General features: G+C 44.8%; 1 protein-coding gene across 1 annotated transcript; it reads left to right on the top strand.

Moving 5' to 3' along the window:
- The first annotated feature begins 328 nt into the window (after positions 1–328).
- FAM89A (family with sequence similarity 89 member A) lies at positions 329–21,338 on the top strand. The gene is made up of 3 exons (XM_066595916.1): positions 329–602; positions 4,976–5,263; positions 17,045–21,338. The coding sequence occupies exons 2-3, from the start codon at positions 5,015–5,017 to the stop codon at positions 17,306–17,308; spliced, it is 513 nt and encodes a 170-aa protein (XP_066452013.1). The 5' UTR covers positions 329–602; positions 4,976–5,014; the 3' UTR covers positions 17,309–21,338.
- The last annotated feature ends 600 nt before the right edge of the window (positions 21,339–21,938 follow it).

Here is a 21,938-nt window from a genome sequence, read left to right as displayed (position 1 = left end):
TTTTCATGTGTTCTGATATTGTAATGACTAATTTCAAGGTTACAATCACACAGAGAATGTATCACTTTCTTCTGACAACTCCTTCAAGGAAGGGGATTTATTTCTGACGGGTATATAGTTTGCGCATTCTATGCAGGTATTGATTACCCACCACTACAATGATGTGTATCATACCGTACAGTATAGACACATATAGAAGTATATGGATAGCTGTATGTTGTGGGCGTGGTCTACCGTTACCGGGCGTGGTCTGGACTCCACACTACAAATACTAATGACACATTTGTAGCATTTGTGTAGCTCTAACCCTCCTCCTGATGCCAGTCCTCCCTCTTGCCCAGGCCTGCTAGTGCTGCCGCCATATCCAGGGGTCCCCGTCCACTCCACAGGCTGCTGCTGGGTGTATCACTGCCCGTCCTCCTCCTCCTCCCTGCTGCACCAACAGCTAGCCCCCACCCCGGCAGGCGGCCACAGCTGAGGAAGCGTCCGCCGCCCTCCCCCATCACACACATCAGCAGCTCCACACACGGGCGGGCGGCCGAGAGGAATGACGGCGGGAGCGGCGCGCAGCTAGAGGACACAAAGCCGCACCGTGACGAGACGTGAGTGTGAGGCGGCGGGGCCGGTGTGTCACCGGGCAGAGCATGTGATGGGGACGGGAGATGGCCACACTCTGTAGACCTGCTGGGGGATGGACGGGCTAGTAGTGGGGGAAGGTGGACGGACCCTAAAAAACGTTGGGGGTCCTTGAAGGGAATGGCTTCCAGCAGCAGAGCAGTAACCGGGGTCTTGTGGACCTGCAGGGGGGCAACAGAAACTTTACAACTTATTGGGAGATTCCGCTGATCATGATGAAGAGCCACCATGCGGGACGGAGATTGTCTGCGGCGCCCCAAGGTGGCGGAGGTCTTGCCCGCGGCGCCCCAAGGTGGCGGAGGTCTTGCCCGCGGCGCCCCAAGGTGGCGGAGGTCTTGCCCGCGGCGCCCCAAGGTGGCGGAGGTCTTGCCCACATTTTGGTATTCCTTTGTCTGTCTCCAGACCAGGAAAATCGGACGGCGTCTAATAAGACCCCGCGGGTCCGTTGTGCTTCCGTTATTTGCTCTTTAGGCCAGATACACACGAGATATGCGGTTTTGCGCGCACAAGAGCGCTGCGTGTTGGTGGAACAAACATTACTTTTTTAAACACACCGGTGTATATTTTGCTGGTTTTTGCACACCCCAAAAAATTACGCACTGCGGTGCCCGACCGTTAAGATGGCTAATTTAGTCTGCGTCCAAGTAGCGGCCTTTTCTATGCCATTACGCAGCGTATTGCGCATCCCTCTGGACTTATGGGGACAGAAAAAAAGATATGCTGCGTTTTTTTTTTTTTGTTTTTTTTTTTGCGTGACCAACATGCGTTGGAAAAATACGTACGTAAAAACGAAGCCACTGGGTTCTATTCGCTGCATATTATACGCCCCTGTGAATCCGGCCTACATTCACACAGGCGAGTGCGATATCGGGCTGAGAAACTCGGCCTGATATTGCGCTCGCCCATGTGCGTTTTTCACGCATTTTTCTCGCATCACTTATGTGATCTTCAGGCGTGCGTTTCACGTGCGTCAGAGGTTTGCAAGTGTTTCCCATTGAATTCAGTAAGAAACATCCGGCATTTTTACAATCTCCAGTGGACACCATTGAGGTCCACCAGCTTTCCATCGAGATATTCAGCATATCACCGCACTGCACTGAAGGCGCCCAGGAGCTTCGGGAGGACTGGCATCCTTCAGCTACCATCAAAGCTCCACCTAGGGGCATTATATTTAAAGGGGCATTCCAGGACTTACGTTTTCTATTGATGATGGACAGGTCATCAATAGATGATTGTGGAGATCAGCTGGCTCCCGGAGCCTCCATTACCTCATTGGTAAGCAATTACCTCAAAGTGTAGCCCAGTTGGTACTGCAGGGGCAGTGCCCATTCTATTCAACAGGAACTGCCCCTACAGTACCAACCTGGACCGCTGTGCTACAGTCCGCGCTGACTGCTGTGACAGCGGCATCGAGAATCAGCTGATCTACAGGGATCCGACCAGCTGGTTCCTAGTGGTCATCAATAAATGTGTCCTGGAATACCCCTCGTAAATGAGCCATGTCAGGTAAAAGTGGCAGGAAGGTTCATGTAATTGATTTGGTCTCTACAGTTCATTATGAAGCAGCAAGCATAATTTAGAGATGTATACTATTAGCACAGCAGCCGGATGGGTTGAATGCCCGCTCTCCTGTAGCTTTGTCCTAGTCTTGTGTTTCTGTTTGTTGTGTCCACCTGAGATTTGTACAATAGGGGGAAAAGAAACTCCCAGGATTGCAGTTTATTGTTGTGTGCTCCCATACTGAGCCACCCTTAATTCTGATGCTAATCTGATCCGGCCGCCTGTGCTCGGCTTGGACATGCCCTTGTGGGCTGCAGGCTTGTCTGTCTTGCGTCCTTGCCAGTTATTAAGGTCTTGTAAAGTAGTGCTATTCCCCAGATGTTACTTTATCCCCACCCTTGTGCTTTGTGCTCTTACTTTAACCCAACGCAACTCGGATTCCTTAAAGTGAGCAACAACCTTAAAGGAGCAGTACGCTCTGGCTTTCTACACTTGGCTTCTGGTTTGAGAAGTCTCCATTCAGGAGCCGTTGGGACGTATTTGTTAATATGCGGAATAGTCAGACGGGGGACCAGGTCGGAGCCGTGCTTTGATCTGCTTGCTGTTTAGCAGCTCCGGACAGATGGGGCATCTATTATTAATCTGTTTTGCTCTAATGAGGACATACTGCAAATTATAGTGCTTTCTATACATCGCCGGTCCTCCGATAAGTTATGTAGAACGCATATTGAACTATATGTAAATGTCTTTCAGTGGAATGACCAGTAAAAAGGTAATTATATACACAGTGCGCCCGGCTGGTACGGGAGACGGCAGGCTCAAAGGGAAGTGGCGATGTGCCAGCCTGATGCAGCGCACACAATTGCCGTTTGACAGATTCTGTTTGCTTAATAAGGAAAGTTGTTATTTGACCGTCACATCAAAGGAATAAAGATGAGCGATCGTCCACCGGGGAAGTGGGAACAAGACGGGCAAGAAGTGCACGGAAAAAGTTTTGCCTATGGGCCATGGCGATGCTGACAGTAGTGTGGTAGCCACACTGTGTGACAGCCAGATGAAAAATCATGTTGTGGTGGTTTTTGTACTCTTGGTGAGGTGACTATAGGGACTATAAGTGGTAGTGATGGGTGGTCCTATGATTTCAGACTACTTCTGAAAGTCAGGCCATCAAATCTGTGCTGGCAAGTAATGCTAGACATTTGCATCTAAAGGCCCATTAGACATTGGTCGTCCAAGCCCACCATATGGCTGAACTTGATGTCAGGGAAAAAGAGGAATGAAGGAGATAAGCCGGCATCAGTTGTAACCCCCCACCAATCACCGGAGATGGCCAAGCACTTGGAATTCTGCTGTTTTAGTGCACCCACTGAAATGAATGGAGCCGTGGCCAAACATGCACACATCCAGTCTATTCGAGGGACACTGGCCCCCGTTTCTTGCAATCGATGGGGATCTCGGCAGTCAGACCCCCACCGATCAGCTAGTTATCTGTTATCCTTTGGGTAGGGAAAAACTTGATGTCACCGGAATACCCCTTCAACCCCTTAAACACATAAGAGTAGGAACATATCACCTATATATTTATGTATTAATTAAAACCAGATTGTGAAACAGTTTTTAGTTTTCTAATTTGTTTTTAATCATCTGAGTATTCTGTTTTCTGTATATAACTGAGGGTGGCCATCTTGTCTGAGCTGCAGTTAACTGCATTCAGAGATACGCTTCACAGCAGAACTCACGGGCCATAGATGCAATTGACTTGAAGAGACCTCCAGGGTCATCGGGTCCTACCCCCCCCCCCCCCCCCACAGTGCAGGATTCACTAAATTATCCTAGACAGATGTCTGACTTCTATGGAAGATTGTTATAGGCTGCTTCAGTAACCTATGCAGGGAGGGGGAAGAGGTGAGCTGTGACTCTCTCCTATTATGAATGGTAGATCTTATGTTATCTGTAAATAGAGGTGTTACCTTGACCACTGAAAAGTTTTCTCTACAGAACAGGATGTGTCAGGCTATTAGGACTAGTGTATGTGAAAACATCATGATTTTAGAATTTTTTTTTATTTTTAAATATACATTGTGACATTAAACGTGTGGTTTTTTTTTGTTTTTTTTTAAAAAAAGGGTTAATCTGAGAATTTAAATAGGTAATTTTCTGAATCCCGTTAAAGGGCAGATGGGCAGAGATTAGTAATGTCGCTCATCTGTCAATGTCTCCTAATGAGGGAAAACAAGAGTCCATTTGGATTTGGCGTCTGGCAGCTGCTTATCTCCCTCTCCTTACTGTAATTCTTGGCCAGTGGTTATAAGGGGGGAGGCATCAATAGTTCAGTTAATCCTATATGGCCAGCATAGGAAGTGGAGCGAAACCCGTAAACAGTATATGGCGGTCCTTTGTATCACTGGCATGCATACATAACCGTACTTTGTGCCTTACTGTCTCCATACAAGTGTGAGCGCAGCTGTTCCCAACCCGGCAGGATGCACCATCGGACCGTATGCCTCCTTGTTTCTTCTGGATCGCGTCCATATGTTAAGACAACATTGGGGTCAATCAAAGAGAAAGCACTCCTAATTCTATCTACAGACATATGATAACGGTCGCTAAATAATCCTTTTCTATATGTGTACCTTTACTGTAAGGAGCAGTCACAAAACCCTCTAAATAGTCTTATTTCTGAAGACTCTAGTCTCGGAGCCCCTCAGACGCTTCTGGTTCCAAGGCGTCTCCTTCAGTTTCCTGGTAATTGCGATGCTGTAGCAGAAACTAAATGTTGTAACAATATTAACGCCGTAATTGCAATTTTTGTAATATGTTACAAATGTTTGTTCTCTAGGAGGAATATTTGGCTGTGTTCCCGCTGTCGGTACAAGTGATGAGTGGATCCCACGCAGCTGTTGCTCCGCTGACCCCTTGCATGGAGGGCTTGCCTCCACTGCCAAAGAGCCTTAGTGGTCTGCTAAACTCAAGTGGAGGGTCGGGCTGGAGGGACCTCGAGAGAGTCTACGCACAGAAGTCTCGCATTCAAGATGACCTAAGCCGCGGAGGTTCAAGTGGCGGCTCTCAAGCTCACCCAAAGCCGCCAAATTTAGATGCAGCACTAGCTTTACTTAGGAAAGAAATGGTGAGTTTAACCCTTTTTTTGTAGGCAGGTCTAACAAGTGTTTGCTATGATAACTGTGCTTGAGTATGCAGAGATCCCCTTGCGCATAAAGTCTTCAATGCAAGAACCGTGTTCTAGACACCCACAACCACTTTTTGTTAGCGATATAAAGACGCGCTATGAAATAAAGCAGTGCAGCGACTTGCAATATCAAAGTAAGGCTACATTCACACGGGTGAGCGCAATAACAGGCCGAAAAACTCATACTGATATTGCGCTCTCCAACGTGCTATTTTTCACGCTGATGCAAGACGTTTTTCATTCAAAAATGCCTCGCATCACTTCTGTGAAATTTGGTAAGGAACGCTATCTTTTCTCCTTAGGGAGAGCACCTAGAAGGTGAGTGAGGAGACTTAGAAGAAATGGAACAATACCTCTGCAGCGCCACCTACTGCAAGGAAGCATTCCTGCAAGTCAATGTTAGACTCTTTATACAAGCCTTGTAACAATGACTGGGAATTGAAAGCCAAGCCAGAATCCATACACAGACGGCTGTTTCGGAACGGGGGTGAGGAGTGATTGGGGGGGGGGGGGGTTGGGGGGGGGTTGCCCCCTCATCAGTGTGCAGTAGGTTTCTGGCTTGGCTAGCAAGAGGCCTGTGATGTGGATAAGGAACACTATCTTTTCTCCTTAGGGAGAGTACCCAGAAAGTGAGTGAGGAGACTTATAAGGCCATGCGTGCTCCTCTGGGTAATATGCAACTAAGGAAGATTGAACAATACATCTGTTTCTGTGAAATTGCGATCCTCGGGCGCGTGTTTTATGCACATCAGAGGATTGTTTTTCCAATTGTCTTCAATGAGAAACCTCGCATCACACGGCATGCGAGTGCCATGAGATGTCTTTTAAGGTTCTTTTGAAAACAGTGGGCGAGGCATTCTGTGGGAACACCCAAAGATGGACCATGCTGTGGTTCTTATTGCTGCAAGGGGAAAAAATAGTTCAGTCCATTCAAGAGAATGGAGTTCATATTTGTGAGTTTTATGCATCTCTCAATGCACAAAACTCGCGTGACATTCTCGCCTGTGTGAATAGGTCCTAACTGGTATTTTCTAGATTACCGAAGAATCTTGCTCTTCTAAAATCTCCCATACACATTAGAGAAAAGTCAGCTCAGTGTTTTGGCTGGACCAGCTGATGTGTATGGGGATCCAGACTTTCTTAGACCAATGGTGTTGGAGGAAAGAACAATCGGGCATGTTGAATTTCAATGCCTGACCCTTTTTGTTCTCCTTGGAGACAAGCTGATACAGAAGCTGCCTGGCAGGAGCTCTTTTCACTCTCCCCTTGGAAACTGAATGCACGCTCAGCTACGCATGCATGTGTATGGAAAAGTCAAGAGGAGTAGTTGTCGGCTGGACAGTCACTACACTGACAGATATTGAGGGTGTTTCGACCCTGGAACATAATAACTTTTTTCATAACTCTGCATTGTACAGTCCCTCTGTTATTTCTCCTATGAATTTATGAATGAATGGTCGGCTGGCTGTTAGGGTTCTTTTACACAGGATGATTGTCGGGTGCTTAAGTGCCCAACAATCGTCCCAACAATTACCACTCCTGAGCTTTCACATAGGAGCGATAATCATTCAGTGGATGAATGTGGAACACACTGGAGATTGTTCCGGCCATCCACCTCCATTCACAGTAACCAGGCAGTCATTCATAGATGAATGATTGGCTGTTTACACAGGCCGATTTGTCTTTTGATTGTAATGCCTGCCTAAATTGAATAACGAAGGTAAGCAAATGAATTATCATTTGTTGGTAATCATTCAGTGTGAACACTGCCAGTGACTGATCACGGAGCTCCTCTTGGAAGACAGACGGCAGAGACTTTGTGTCTTTTATAGTTTTGCTTTACTGCCTTTCTTTCTTTTTTGTCTTTGTCGTCTTAGGAGGTAAAAATTACTTTTGAGTATAAATGTGTCTTTTGTTTCTCGTTTTATCCCACCATAAAGTATGCTGACAAGTAATATAGTAGGATAAAGGTCTTATCCGAAAATAAGGAAGCCCTACATGGCCTATTCCCTTGTATTAAGGATCACGAGGGTATGTGAATCATTTAATTAGAGTATAGGTAGATCTATTGTACGCCGACTACTGTCAAGCCCAAGGCCAGAGACTTAGGTAGACTAAGAAGATTGAGAAACAGGATCTGCTATTTTTATACCTCACTTCTTATGAAATGAAGAGCATATGTGCCAGGTCTTTAACAGCTCAAGATAGCGCAGTGCCACCCATGTAATTGGGAGAGGAGAGTGATGCATTCATCACACATGGCTCATTAAAATCCCAATATTTAATTAAGAGCTTGATTTAACAATCTGGTTATATTTTTGTATCGTACTCTGAAATCTCCCAGCAGATGGAGGTCATCAGGGCGACCACGGCGGAGAAAGCTGCAGTATTAAATCAGCATAGTGTTACGTGCGGGTAATAATCTGCACTTGTATCCTGTGTATTTCACGGAGAGAAGTCACACATATTCTTCCCAGAGTTCCTGCATTGTGAAAGTTAAGTGGGCCACTTTCAGTAAAACTATAGGATTTCCATAGAATACATGGCCTAATTGTTTTACCGTTCTGCAGGATAAATAGGATATGTTCTGATATTATCTTTTTTTTGAGCCCTTGGTATATTGTGTTTGGACAACGTGTAGTACTGCCCGTATTTAATGTCCTGCATTACCTTTGCTGAACATCCTCAAATCTTCCATACCGGTGGGAAACCGGGTCATCTGTTTCTGTCTCCTGCATTAGTATACATGGTTCCTATGGTCATCAGGAGAATATGGTCCTGGGAAAAACGCATTGTAGTTTTTGAAGCAAAACTAGTTGTTTGATCGGGACTTGCATAACTGCAATTGCCTACAATAAATCTGTAAGCCACTGAATGTGATGAATAACTTGAGTTCTGCACCATCCTGTAAGCTTTTTCTCAAACGCATCATCTTGGATAGGGAGCCGTGTAGATAATAAGAATGTATTAGAGAATTGATTATCATGTGATTCCCTAATCTATTAGTCGGGTCACCTAAGGTCCCACAAGGGGAATTTTACTATACAGCCAGCCCCTGAATTTTGACTCTGAGGTCAGTTGTGGCATCGTGAAGCAAAATAAAGCCCCGACGTGTTCTTGTAGTTCTCGGCTGCCCACAGAGGATCACTTCCTGGTTACAGAATTCATAAATCCCGCCTCCACTAAGGGATGGCTGTGATTGGTTCTCTGAGTGCTGCATTGCTTGGCTAAGGCGTGGAGGCGGGATTTATGACTCCAGTAACCAGGAAGTTATCCTGTGTGGTCTGCCGAGAACTGCAGGAACCGGGTTAGGGCTCTGGTAAGTAGTGGGAGCGATCTGGACTGAGCCTGTTGGGTAAGTAACTGAGCTGACCTGGAAAAGCGCTGTAAAAATGTAGCAATTGCATTTTTATGGCCCTTTTCACCCAATACATTCCTGTTGACTTTTTTTTTTTTTCCCTGTAACTAGGGCTTATTTTTAGGGTAGTGCTTATATTTCAAGATTCCCACTGAAAAATTATGCTAGAGCTTATTTTCGGGGAAACACGATAACTGTGTCTCTAACATAAGGGTTGGGAGGTGTACAGTTTTTTATTTGTGAAGAGCACTTAATAGGCTTGAAGAGACTTATAGGCCATGCAATGCACCTCTGGGAAATTTGGTATGCAAATAGATGGTACAGTGCTTCAACACCACCACCTATTGAAAGTCAATGTCTGACCCTCTAATAGGCAATGTAACAATGACTGGGAATATAAGCCAGAGTCTCCTCTTGAAAGAAAAGCTCTCCAAGTACAGACAGTTTCAGGGTTTTTGCAAGTATAGGTATTGGGATCTAGTATTTGGAATGCCTGGGGTTTCTGTCTTTTAGATATGGAATTTTCTAAGGGCCCTTTTAGATGGAATGATTGTCGTTTGCATGAGCAAATGAGCCGGTGACGTCATCACCAGCTAGTTGGTTCTCGTACAGCCTGTTTAGACAGGCAGATAGATCGTCGACTCATTCAACGAGAATCGTGAAGCCGTTTGAGAGTGTTTAACTGGAATGACGAGTAGTGGAGCGAGCAATTAATTTTTATGCAAGCATGAAATCATCGTTGGCTTGTTCATTAATTGTTCAATCGCTGAAAACGGCCATATACTAGCTGATACAGGAGGGCAAATACGTGCACCACCTCAGCATGCAGGTTGTCAAACTACCAAATGAGGGAGCCAGTTGCACCTGTGTTGAGGTGGTGCACATAGTTGCCCTCTTGTATCAGCAAGTGTATGGCTGTTTTCAGTGATTGTTTTTATATTTCCCTTTCTGTGATGCATTCATTAATTGTTGGGTTTATATACCGATCGTTCAGTCGTTCTCAATCATTTATGCAGCAAGTGTGAAACGGCCGAACGATTTACGAGCCAACGATTCATCTACCTGTATAAATGGGCTGCTTAAGCGAACTCTGACACCGTTCGCTCGTGCGAATGATAAATCGCTCAACACTTGTGCTGTTCATTTCCCAGTAAATTTTAAACTAATTACTTCTATTCTGCAATGAAAAAAGGGAGGAAAAACCAGGCTTTTCACCGTGACTGGAAGCTGTAGGGCAGTATCATTAATTGTGAGAGCGCAGCCTGCTACGCACGGACTACTGCCGGGAAGGACTTTTATGGCTGCTGCCATGCCGTCATCTGTCATCCTTTTATGGACTGCATGTGCCTGGAGGACTTCACAATAACAATGGCCGTATGATGGAGCTCTCCTGTCGCCCAATAAATGCCTGAGCGGTTACTGTGCGCCCAGCAGACTTCTGGAGCCTATTTTATTACGCACAATGGCAGATAAAATAGCAGTTGTGTTCAGATTATAGTCAAGTGGTGACACAGAGCTGCCCCATGTGTCTCCCATCCGATGAGATGGAGAGAAGCTGCTAGATGCTGAGCAGGAGTTGAGGCAACCATACATCAAGGGCTCTCACACGGCCGTATTGCATATTCTCGTCCATGAATACGCAGCATATTCACAGACTGAAATTCGCTGAATACCTGTGTATTTATGTACACTACCGTTCAAAAGTTTGGGGTCACCCAAACAGTTTTGTGTTTTCCATGAAAAGTCACACTTATTCACCACCATGCGTTGTGAAATGAATAGAAAATAGAGTCAAGACATTGACAAGGTTAGAAATAATGATTTGTATTTGAAATAACATTGTTTTTACATCAAACTTTGCTTTCGTCAAAGAATCCTCCTTTTGCAGCAATTACAGCATTGCACACCTTTGACATTCTAGCTGTTAATTTGTTGAGGTAAGCTTGAGAAATTGCACCCCACGCTTCTAGAAGCATCTCCCACAAGTTGGATTGGTTGGATGGGCACTTCTGGCGTACCATACGGTCAAGCTGCTCCCACAACAGCTCAATGGGGTTCAGATCTGGTGACTGCGCTGGCCACTCCATTACCGATAGAATACCAGCTGCCTGCTTCTGCTGTAAATAGGTCTTGCACAATTTGGAGGTGTGTTTAGGGTCATTGTCCTGTTGTAGGATGAAATTGGTTCCAATCAAGCGCTGTCCACTGGGTATGGCATGGCGTTGCAAAATGGAGTGATAGCCTTCCTTATTCAGAATCCCTTTTACCCTGTACAAATCTCCCACCTTACCAGCACCAAAGCAACCCCAGACCATCACATTACCTCCACCATGCTTAACAGATGGCGTCAGGCATTCTTCCAGCATCTTTTCATTTGTTCTGCGTCTCACAAACGTTCTTCTTTGTGATCCAAACACCTCAAACTTGGATTCATCCGTCCACAACACTTTTTTCCAGTCTTCCTCTGTCCAATGTCTGTGTTCTTTTGCCCATCTTAATCTTTTTCTTTTATTGGCCAGTCTCAGATATGGCTTTTTCTTTGCCACTCTGCCCTGAAGCCCAAAATCCCGCAGCCGCCTCTTCACTGTAGATGTTGACACTGGTGTTTTGCGGGTACTATTTAATGAAGATGCCAGTTGGGTACCTGTGAGGCATCTGTTTCTCAAACTAGAGACTCTAATGTGCTTATCTTCTTGCTTAGTTGTGCAACGCGGCCTCCCACTTCTTTTTCTACTCTGGTTAGAGCCTGTTTGTGCTGTCCTCTGAAGGGAGTAGTACACACCGTTGTAGGAAATCTTCAATTTCTTAGCAATTTCCCGCATGGAATAGCCTTCATTTCTAAGAACAAAAATAGACTGTCGAGTTTCAGATGAAAGTTCTCTTTTTCTGGCCATTTTGAGCGTTTAATTGACCCCACAAATGTGATGCTCCAGAAACTCAATCTGCTCACAGGAAGGTCAGTTTTGTAGCTTCTGTAACGAGCTAGACTGTTTTCAGATGTGTGAACATGATTGCACAAGGGTTTTCTAATCATCAATTAGCCTTCTAAGCCAATGAGCAAACACATTGTACCATTAGAACACTGGAGTGATAGTTGCTGGAAATGGGCCTCTATACACCTTTGTAGATATTGCACAAAAAAACAGACATTTGCAGCTAGAATAGTCATTTACCACATTAGCAATGTATAGAGTGCATTTGTTTAAAGTTAGGACTAGTTTAAAGTTATCTTCATTGAAAAGTACAGTGCTTTTCCTTCAAAAATAAGGACATTTCAATGTGACCCCAAACTTTTGAACGGTAGTGTACGTCTAAAAAAAGCACAAAATCACACTGATTTGTGCATTTCCATTGTATTTATGTGTGCCCATTGATTTCAATGGGCTATTTCGGTTCATGATACGCCTCAAGATGGGACATGTGAAAAATCTGCAGCAATGAATGAACCCATTGAAATCGATGGGCTCTATTCACTGCGTATTTATGTTTGAGTGAAAGAACCCTTACAGTATCAGCTATAGTTCTTTCTAAATAGAGTGGGACCCATGCACAACACTCCCCAGGTGTCACAGTTGTCTCTGCTACTTCCCAGCATGCACTGGTCTCTCTATGCTCAATGTCAGATTGGACGGGAAAGCTTAAATGCATTTTCCAGGAAAATACTATTGACGACCTATCCTCAGGATAGATCGTCACTAGTTGACCTGTTGGGCTCCGCCACTGATCAGCTGAGCAGGTGCCGAGTATCAGTGGTGCTACACACAGAGCAGAATGGAAACTACTGCTCCATTCCCTATATAGTGGCCAGCGATTGTAACTGCAGGTGCATACTGCTCCATTCCCTATATAGTGGCCAGCGCTTGTAACTGCAGGTGCAGCTCCATTGATTTGATTTTAATGACGCCAAAGCCAGCAGTTACACATCGGCCACCACACTTGAGCCAGAGCAACTTCCGCTCCATTCCCCTATGTGTAGCGCTGCAGCTGGCAGCAGGCAGCTAACATGCTGAGTGACGGACCCCAGCCGATCAACTATTGATGGCCTATCCTGCGGATACGTCATCAACAGTATTTCCCTGGAAAACCCCTTTAAAAGGATTGACCCATTAGAGACAGCCTTTCAAAATACAGTACCCATAGTGATCAGCTGATCACCACGGGTCCCGCTCTCGACCCACCCGCAAACAGCTGGCATTTACCCTACAATGGTCGCCGCAGGACGTGTAGCATTACAGCATAGCCATTCAGATGAATGACTATCCTTCAATATATGCGCGTATAGGGCAAATGAACCCTTTTTATGACATGGATTTCTGTAGATGTTGTTGTTATGGATGAATCTGCGATATTTCTGCCATCCAAAAGAGGTGTAAACCTCCAATGTAAGTTCTCAAGAGAGCTGTAGATGACCATGCGCCACGCAAACTGGAAGCAGCCGTGCTGAGCACTACTGGTTATGGGACAGGCGTATTGAAAGTAGATGATAGACTGTCCCAACTAGAGTATCTGAAATGACTGTCACCATGGATTAGTCCTTCTTCTTGAGTTCTGGATCTTAAAATCTGTATTCGTTACTGCTGACCAAACCAGATATCAGAATGTGAATTATTAAGGTAATTGGTTGGATGTGGGCAGGAGTTGGTAAGAGTTATTGAGGTAAGTGGATGCCACGAGGAAACCCTTCTACCAGCAAATTGTCAATATAGATTTTTTATTTTTTTTTTCTCTCTGTGGGTTCTTTGAATACAATACTAGTAGATGTCATGTTTGGCATCTCCTTAATATATTGCTGGCAGCTGAGCGTTTTGAGTAGCCACGAGGAAAGTACAATTCTCTCTCTATGATGGGCCTGTTAGACTTCCGGACGGCAGTCTGGCTTTTTGCTGTGTTTTACAGGACAAAATAGTGCAGCTTCCTGCGCTGTTTCGTTACGGTAGTTAGCGACTGAACCTCCAACGCTGATGTGAACAAACCCTAACTTAGTGTGAAATGTGCGCATTACAAAATATTATAGGTAAACAAAACTTTATTACGGATATTTTTTTAAAACTCTACAAACCATAGAAGGAAGGTAGCCATCAATACGAATACATGACAGCCAATAGAAAATCTGGTTTAAAGGAGATGTCCCGAGGCAGCAAGTGGGTCTATACACTTCTGCATGGCCATAATAATGCACTTTGTAATGTACATTGTGCATTAATTATGAGCCATACAGAAGTTATAAAAAGTTTTATACTTACCTGCTCCGTTGCTGGCGTCCTCGTCTCCATGGAGCCGACTAATTTTTGGCCTCCGATGGCCAAATTAGCCGCGCTTGCGCAGTCCGGGTCTTCAGCAGTCTTCTATGGAGCCGCTCGTGCCAGAGAGCGGCTCCGTGTAGCTCCGCCCCGTCACGTGCCGATTCCAGCCAATCAGGAGGCTGGAATCGGCAGTGGACCGCACAGAAGAGCTGCGGTCCACGAAGGTAGAAGATCCCGGCGGCCATCTTCAGCAGGTGAGTATGAAGACGCCGGACCGCCGGGATTCAGGTAAGCGCTGTGCGGGTGGTTTTTTTAACCCCTGCATCGGGGTTGTCTCGCGCCGAACGGGGGGGGGGGGGTTAAAAAAAAAAAAAACCCGTTTCGGCGCGGGACATCTCCTTTAAGCAGCGGCCAGAGATGATTATGCACAAGACGCCAATTTCATGTTTAATATCTTGGTGGATATTACGTGCGCACATGTACACGCCAAGATAGTGTATGGGGATTGTCGGCATGTGGCAAGTACGCAATGCGCTGCGTGATGTCATGTGAGATACGCCTGTGGCGCCCTGAAATGTTGAAAGACGTCCGTCAGGGTTCTCTTACTGTATTCTGTCAGCCTCTCTGCTGTTGGAGCCTATCCAACGTGTCACCTCATGCAGTACTGGCTTTAGCCAGCATATAGCGCCATTGTATAATGGCAGAAAAAGAGTAAGCCCCCTAGGAAAACCAGGATACAAATTGGAAATTGGAAAGGGTTAAGTCTCCTTATGCCTACTAGGTGGTCTCAACCAGGAGAAAATGTACCTTTCCTCACCTTCAAATATATTCAAATGGACAGTTGTTGTTGAAGTATTTTGATAAACTTGTAGCTTAAAATCTTGAATTTTATGCAGACCCAATCAGGAGTCAAAATAGTCAATATGTGAATTATTAATGTGATCGATTGGATATGGGCCAGAGTTATTAAGGGCTATTAGATAAGGGGATTCCATGGTGAAGCTGTTCCATTAAAACCGTGACCACCCTATCCGTCTCGCCCTCTAACCCAGCCAACCAGAACCCTTGTCTGTACAGGTGAGGGGCAGAAGAGAAGATTCTGGTTTGACTTGTATCCCCAGTCATTTTAACAGGAATTGGTAAAAATCTGCACATTAACTTATAGGGAAGCTCCAGAGGCATTCTAATATCTTCCATTTACATACCATCCTATGTCTGATACAACGGGTCTGTTGTGGTACTGTATTATGCCTACTTTCACATGTATCGGCATATTTTTGAACTAGCGCATCATAGGAACCTAATGTTGTGAGTTTGGGTTAGTAGACCCGCGATCAGCTTGGAGCACTTGTCTGTAATGCAGGGGCAAAAATGTGCCCATAATTCACTGGTGTGAAAGCCGCGTATAGCTGTTAACAAGCATTTACTATTGCGCAAAATCAAAAATCCCCAGATGAGCAGGGAGTGAAAAAAGAAATGTCGTCTACTTCAGACTAAGACTGACCACCAAACGTAATTCTACAGATTGTATGTAGCAACAATGTTCACTACCTGGCAGGATAGAACAGGGAATGTCGCCCACTTAAAGTGGTTGTCTGCTTACTACTGTGTTTTTACAGTTTCATTTCTTTAGTTATAGAATAGGAAATCGCACGTTTTCTAATAGACGGGAATTTAAATGCTGCTTCCATCAGTTCCTTACCTATCCACACTATTATAGTATAGTCCATAGTATATGTGACTCTTGTGACCCACCAAATATGTCATGTGACCCCTGGTGTTCAACTCCCACTGATCAGATTACTGAGAATCAGAACTCATAGGCTGGGTTCACATGGGGCGGATTTGCCACGGAAGTTCCGTCCGGAACTTCGCCGCGGCAAATCCGCCTGCGGCCGCTAATCTCGGCAATCTCGTCCACATGGGACGGCAAATCCGCTGCGCCAAAGCTGGCAGAAGCCGTCGCTGCGGTGCGGATTAACCGGCCACAGCATGTACATTTTTCTTCTTCCACTGCGGCCACGCTCTCCTTTATGGGAGTGCCAGCCGCAGCGGAAGAGCGAGCGGCCATGCTGCTTCAAAACCCACGGCTAAGTGCCACGGGTTTTGAAGCGGCACTTCTCCTGGCAAAAATCTCACGGTTTTACGCTGCGGCCAAACCGTGAGATTTCCGCTGGGATTCCACTGTGTGTAAACCCAGGCATACAGTAGTACTACCTGCAGTAACCTCATGTCTGTCACTGTCTGTGGAGTAGCAGCTTATATTTTTTCCCAATATTTCCTCTGTGTTGGTTTTTGTAACTTCATTAACAACATAACCTCACCTAGAGAGACAGCTGTGTGTTTTTTGTTAGTTTTTAGAAGATTATCTGCTAGAAAAAAAACAAAAACGCACAACTGTCTTCGGGTGGTATTGTCATGTTGTATTAATAAAGTCAGCTGGAAGAAAAACTCCACACAGAGGAGGCAGGGAGAAGAATAGAAGAGCTGCTTCTCAACAGACATAAGGAGATGCCGCTCTTCCTAATACTGTATTAGTTCTGCTCCTCAGTAATCCACTATTCACCTATTAGATGCCTGATCAATGTCAGCTGAACACCGGGGGTCACATGACGTGCTTGGTGGATCACATGACTGACGGCAATTACTATGGAGTTTAGCATTTTACCGTGCAGATGGCGGCCACTGGACTGGAATAAGAAAGGGTTGTGAGCAATATTTTAAATACGCGTGTAGGCCGGGTTCACATTAGCATGTGGTCACAGCAGATTATGCATGCGTAATACTATGTACCAATCTCTCAATTGCTGCCATGCTGAAGTTCAGACATTGCACAAACTACACGCTCTAGAAACATCATGCCATGTACCATCTTGGTGCGTATTACACACACGTACCCGCCAAGATAGTCTGTGGCGATTGTGGCACGCTGGCTCATGCGGTCATGTGAGCCAGGCCTTAATCTGATTTTATCTTGAATATGGCCAACTGTAATATGTACAAAAATCAAACCCTGTTGGAAAACTCGATACGAAAAAGGTGAGACGGTGCGCCCGGCATGTAATATATGTACTCTGTTGCATCACACAGTGTATAACCTGCCTTGTCTTCTATTCCCAGGTCGGACTACGACAACTCGACATGTCTCTCCTTTGTCAGCTGTATTCGCTGTATGAGTCCATCCAGGAATATAAAGGTGCTTGCCAGGCGGCCTCCAATGCCGAATGTACGTACGCCATGGAGAACGGATATTTTGACGAAGAGGAAGAGTATTATCAAGAAGCGGGTGCTCTCCATAAAGGTGGCCGGGAAGACTCTGAAGGAAACCTCACGCTATCAGTACCTCCTATATCCAACGATGACTGGATACTGGAGAATATATAATTGACCATATATACTGGGAAGATCTCTCCTGAGTTTTTCTAGCCATGCTTTTTCTAGCCAGGAGATTTTTCTTTTTCTCAAGGAAAGTGGTTTCTCCTTTTTGGAACCCTTTTCTTACCACGTTTTATAAGGACCGTTCTGGTCCCACTCACCATCCTTGGTGCCGCTCACGCTGTCAGCACTGTGGTACATCGTCCAAGTGCCTTTTAACATCCAGAAGCACTTATACGAGAGGAAAGAATTTTTTTATAAAACCGTATATACAATGAATAGCGCTGGAGGCTCGAGTAGTCATAGGACATTAATTATACAAGCTTCCATCATCTGCCTTAAATCATTCATAGAGCAAAGGCTTATATTAGCAGGTTTTTAGTAAATGTCAAGGAGAAGCTCTCGCATTTCTTGGAATCGAGTGGTGAGCTCATCTTTGAATGTCTAATTGTGCCTCAGACAGGCTAAAAGGAATTACAAATAATTTTCCTCACATGGGTTTAATTCATCGGATTCAGCCATTTTCTTCTCTCAGCATAGGATATGCTTAATTTTAGAAGGAGTAGAGTGTACATTTTTTTTAGTATGTAGTAACTTACGGCATTTTTACACAGATTATCATGCACAAGAAGTCGCTGGATCGTTCGAATTTCAGCGATAATCATTCAGTGTAAACGCTGCCAATGGTTGAAAGATAATTTTTTTTGCTTTTCCTTCATTTTATGCAAGCCTCATAATCATCGTTGGCTCGTTCGCTAATCATGGGGTTTAATGACCAATCATCATTCACTGCTGCAATGAATAAAGAAATAAACTATCTGTGTTTAAACGTGAGAATGAGCAAACTGTGTCATCGTTTGCTCATTTGCCCGAACGAACAATGTCTCGTTACGTGTAAAATTACCCTTGAGTTGAGACTGCCAGCTTGTGGCCTTTATCAGTGTTGATCAGAATGCTGCTTATTGCCCCTTTTACATGGGATGAGAATCTCACAATTCTTGTTTGCCCGAGCAAACGAGTTGGTGACATCACTACCTCGTTCGCACTCGGGCTGCGTATCTAGACTGCACGATTCTTGTTAAGAATCCCTGATCATTCAGTGTTCCACATTCCTATGTGAAATATTGAACAATCAGTGTCTAAAATGTGCAATAAGGCCATTATCGTACACGACGCTGTACAACGCCTCCATTGACAAGTGTTCAAACTCTGCATTTCTAACGCTGTGATTTTCAAGCGCTGTCTTTGCTTTCGTGCGATTATAATGGGGTGTTGAATATTTTACAATGCGCTCAAAATCACGGTACAACGGCATGTTTGAAACTAGGCGTTTTACTGACTGTGTGGGAGCGGCCTCCGTGCATGAGCCGGCTCTGGTTTTTATGCCGGCTGAAACTGAACGACCAAACGAGAGGCACGTGATTCTCATTCGCCGTTGGCTCGCGTTTAAGCTGAACGATTATTGTTCCGTTTTGCTTGTTTGAACTGTAATTGCTTGGTGTAAACGTATACACCAATAGGTCACAAGGACGGGAGCCTCCTAGTTAAGCCGCTTATCAGGTGGCTTACAAATTTTTTTTTATTACAAATGTTGACCAAAATCTATTTGTGTGAAAACAGATTCTGGTAAGGATTTACCCCAGTCATTTGAATAGGTGAAATCCGCTGCATAAACCGACATACTGTGGAGTAAAATCCAGCAGCACAGGTGAATCTACATAAAAATTTTTTTCTGCTGCAGCGTGCAGATGAGATTTCTTGAAATTCCACCTATGTTGCATTGTAAATCACCGCAGAAAATCCTCTGTTTACACTGTGTGTGGACGTACCTTTAAGCCTCATGTCCACGGGGAAAATCAGGCCCGCTGCGGATTCTTCATGCAGAATCCCGCAGCGGGTCCCTCCTTTCCCGCGGACATGAGGCCTAAAAAGATCTACTTACCTGTACGGACGCTGCAGATCTTCCCTCTGTCGCGGCCAGATCTTCTTTCTACGGCCTGGCGGATGTGCTCGGCGCATTGCCCATGCACCTTTTTTTTTTTTTTTGAACTCCTACTCTCCCGCGCCGGAGAGCAGGAATTCAGCTGTGGGTGTGCCATGGATCCAGATGGCTTCCATAGGCTTCAATGGAAGCCTGTGGGAGCCGTCCCCGCGGGAGACCCGCACTAAAATGGAGCATGCTGCGGGTGATTTCCCGCACACGTAATCCGCGCCTCAAGGGAAAATGACATCTGCGGGTGTCCAATGCATCCCTAAGGGGCGCAGATCATGCGTGCGGGACACCCGCTGGGAATCTGTCCCCGTGGAGATGAGGCCTTAGGCTCTGTTCACACTTTTTTTTTTGTGTGTGTGTGTGTGTGTGTGTGCATATTCCATACTGAAATCCGCCTTGAAATCTGCATTGTTTTGGCCTCTCAGTGAGTCCAGTGGGAATCGGTTCATACTTGAAATCCACATTGCAAAAAAATTAAAATGACATGTCGGTCCTTGACGTGGCATCCACATTTAATAAGCCACACTGATGACTCGCTGGGTCTAATCTGCAGCAGTTCCAGAATAAAATCCGAGGCTTGGCCTTTGATTCCTATCGTGGAATATAAGGTGAATCCACATCATTTTTTTTTATTTTTTTTTTTTATTTTTGCACGCTGCGGATTTAACATTGTGGGACTAAAATGTCTCCACTACCAAAGACCGCCTGTGTAGCCTAAAGCCTGTTAATTGTTGGCAACCAAAAATATGATTTACTTCTACAGTTTTTCAGTCCTAAATTTTAGATCACCCAATAGGATAATCTGCTGTTCCCGCACATCTTTGACTGTCGGTTGGGGCCACAGAATGGCTTTTATCACTGTTTATGCTTTAATTCACATAGGAGGAATTCACTTGTGATTTATCAGACCATACTTAGGGTTGGATCTCGATATTTTTTAATGGAATAGATTAGGAAGCTCTTCTCCAGCAGCGTTCGATGTTGCTGTATATATCCGTGACATTCTTTGGGGTAGGAATTACAGAAATGTCTTTTTTTTTTTTTTCAATTGCCTTTTTGAAGTGAACTATTAAGCGCACATGCCTACAACAGGGTCTATTCACATTAATTGCAACACATTAGAAATTTTGTATTTTCAGTGTTTTTTTTCAGTTGTGTTCCATCAAGTGGTGTTGTGTATCAAATTAGCAACTATATCAAGACTCAGTACTGGAGAGATTAAAGTGTGGAAGATACAAGAGGACCTCCTACATAGAAACCAGTACAGAGATATTGGAGAGTTTGTAACCAATCAGAATCTGATTTATGTGGAACGTCGCTACTTCTTGCACTGCAATACATTATATATAAAATGCCCCACTTGTCTTTTAGTTTATGTTGTACATTTTCCAGTGTTTAACATTCTGTTGGTTGTTACACTTTGTAACACATATGCTGCTTGCTGTATTACATTTCTTATGCACTTTCCTGTAACGTGTGCTGGTTCCGTTCCGTGCATGTTGGCACAAGTCCATATCAAAATGACCCACTCCTTACTTGTTACAGTTAGACATATGATTGCACAAAGACCACATATTGAGCCTGACTTATAGAAATATCTACTTTTTAGGATCTCAACTAGAGATGAGCGAGCGTACTCGGAAAAGCACTACTCGCTCGAGTAATTTGCTTTATCCGAGTATCGCTGTGCTCGGGTCTGAAGATTCGGGTGCCGCTGCGGCTGACAGGTGAGTCGCAGCGGAGAGCGGGCGGGAGAGAGGGAGAGAAAGATCTTACCTCCGTTCCTCCCCCTCTCCCCTGCAGCTCCCCGCTCCGTGCCGGCACCCGAATCTTCAGGGACGAGCACAGCGATACTCGGATAAAGCAAATTACTCGAGCGAGTAGTGCTTTTCCGAGTACGCTCGCTCATCTCTAATCTCAACATTTCTTTGCAATCAGCTAAGCAAAAAACAACTTTTTTTTTGTTTTGTATTATATTCATTTCATGTATATTTATTTAGAAATGATAAGCGTACATTTTCTCTAATAAAAAAAAGTCATAGTTTGTGTTTTTGGTATAATTTTGTTTCATTATGAAGTCGTCCTTGTAAGCGGCTCATGTCCATGGGGGTGATTTCAAAGCGTATACACGCAGTGAATGGAGTCAAATGAAAGTAAATGGACTTTCATTGATCCGTTCACATGAGTGTGTAAACCTTGCGTGTCGAAACGCACAAGAAATAGATCGCAGCATGCTCTATTTCTTGGTGGATCGCACAGCGTAAGTCCTATCCTCTTCTATGGGCAATGTATGCACGGTCTTCCATACACAATACATTCCATTTGGGCGTCGGTTCTTACGCAACCCCGCTATGAAATGGAGCAGAGAATTTCTTTAAAAAAAAGGTTCGCACTGCGAATGACTCCGTGCATGATATATGCGGTCATGTGTCCATGGATATGAGCCCTAAAGTTAACCCTTTCCAATCTGGTGTCAGGCATTGTCCACCATTGAAATTTTCCTGCATAACTCCCAGGTTGGGTGAGGTCTGACACGCTTCTAACAACTATGCAGAAGAGAGATCCGTCATCTGAGTTCTCTGCATATGTACTGTATATTACATTATGCAGAAGAGGGACTTTAACGTCAGACCTCACATGTATAGT

Source organism: Eleutherodactylus coqui, chromosome 3 (genome assembly GCF_035609145.1).
Source record: "Eleutherodactylus coqui strain aEleCoq1 chromosome 3, aEleCoq1.hap1, whole genome shotgun sequence".
Taxonomy (NCBI): Eukaryota; Metazoa; Chordata; class Amphibia; order Anura; family Eleutherodactylidae; genus Eleutherodactylus; species Eleutherodactylus coqui.
The sequence above is the reverse complement of the archived record's forward strand: the minus strand, read 5'-3'. Positions and strand labels throughout refer to the sequence as shown.

Bases quoted from the DNA above. Each gene is read 5' to 3' on its own strand.
- FAM89A (XM_066595916.1), top strand. From the start codon at position 5,015: ATGAGTGGATCCCACGCAGCTGTTGCTCCGCTGACCCCTTGCATGGAG. The intron at 5,264-17,044 runs GTGAGTTTAACC...TTCTATTCCCAG, and splicing joins CTTTACTTAGGAAAGAAATG to GTCGGACTACGACAACTCGA.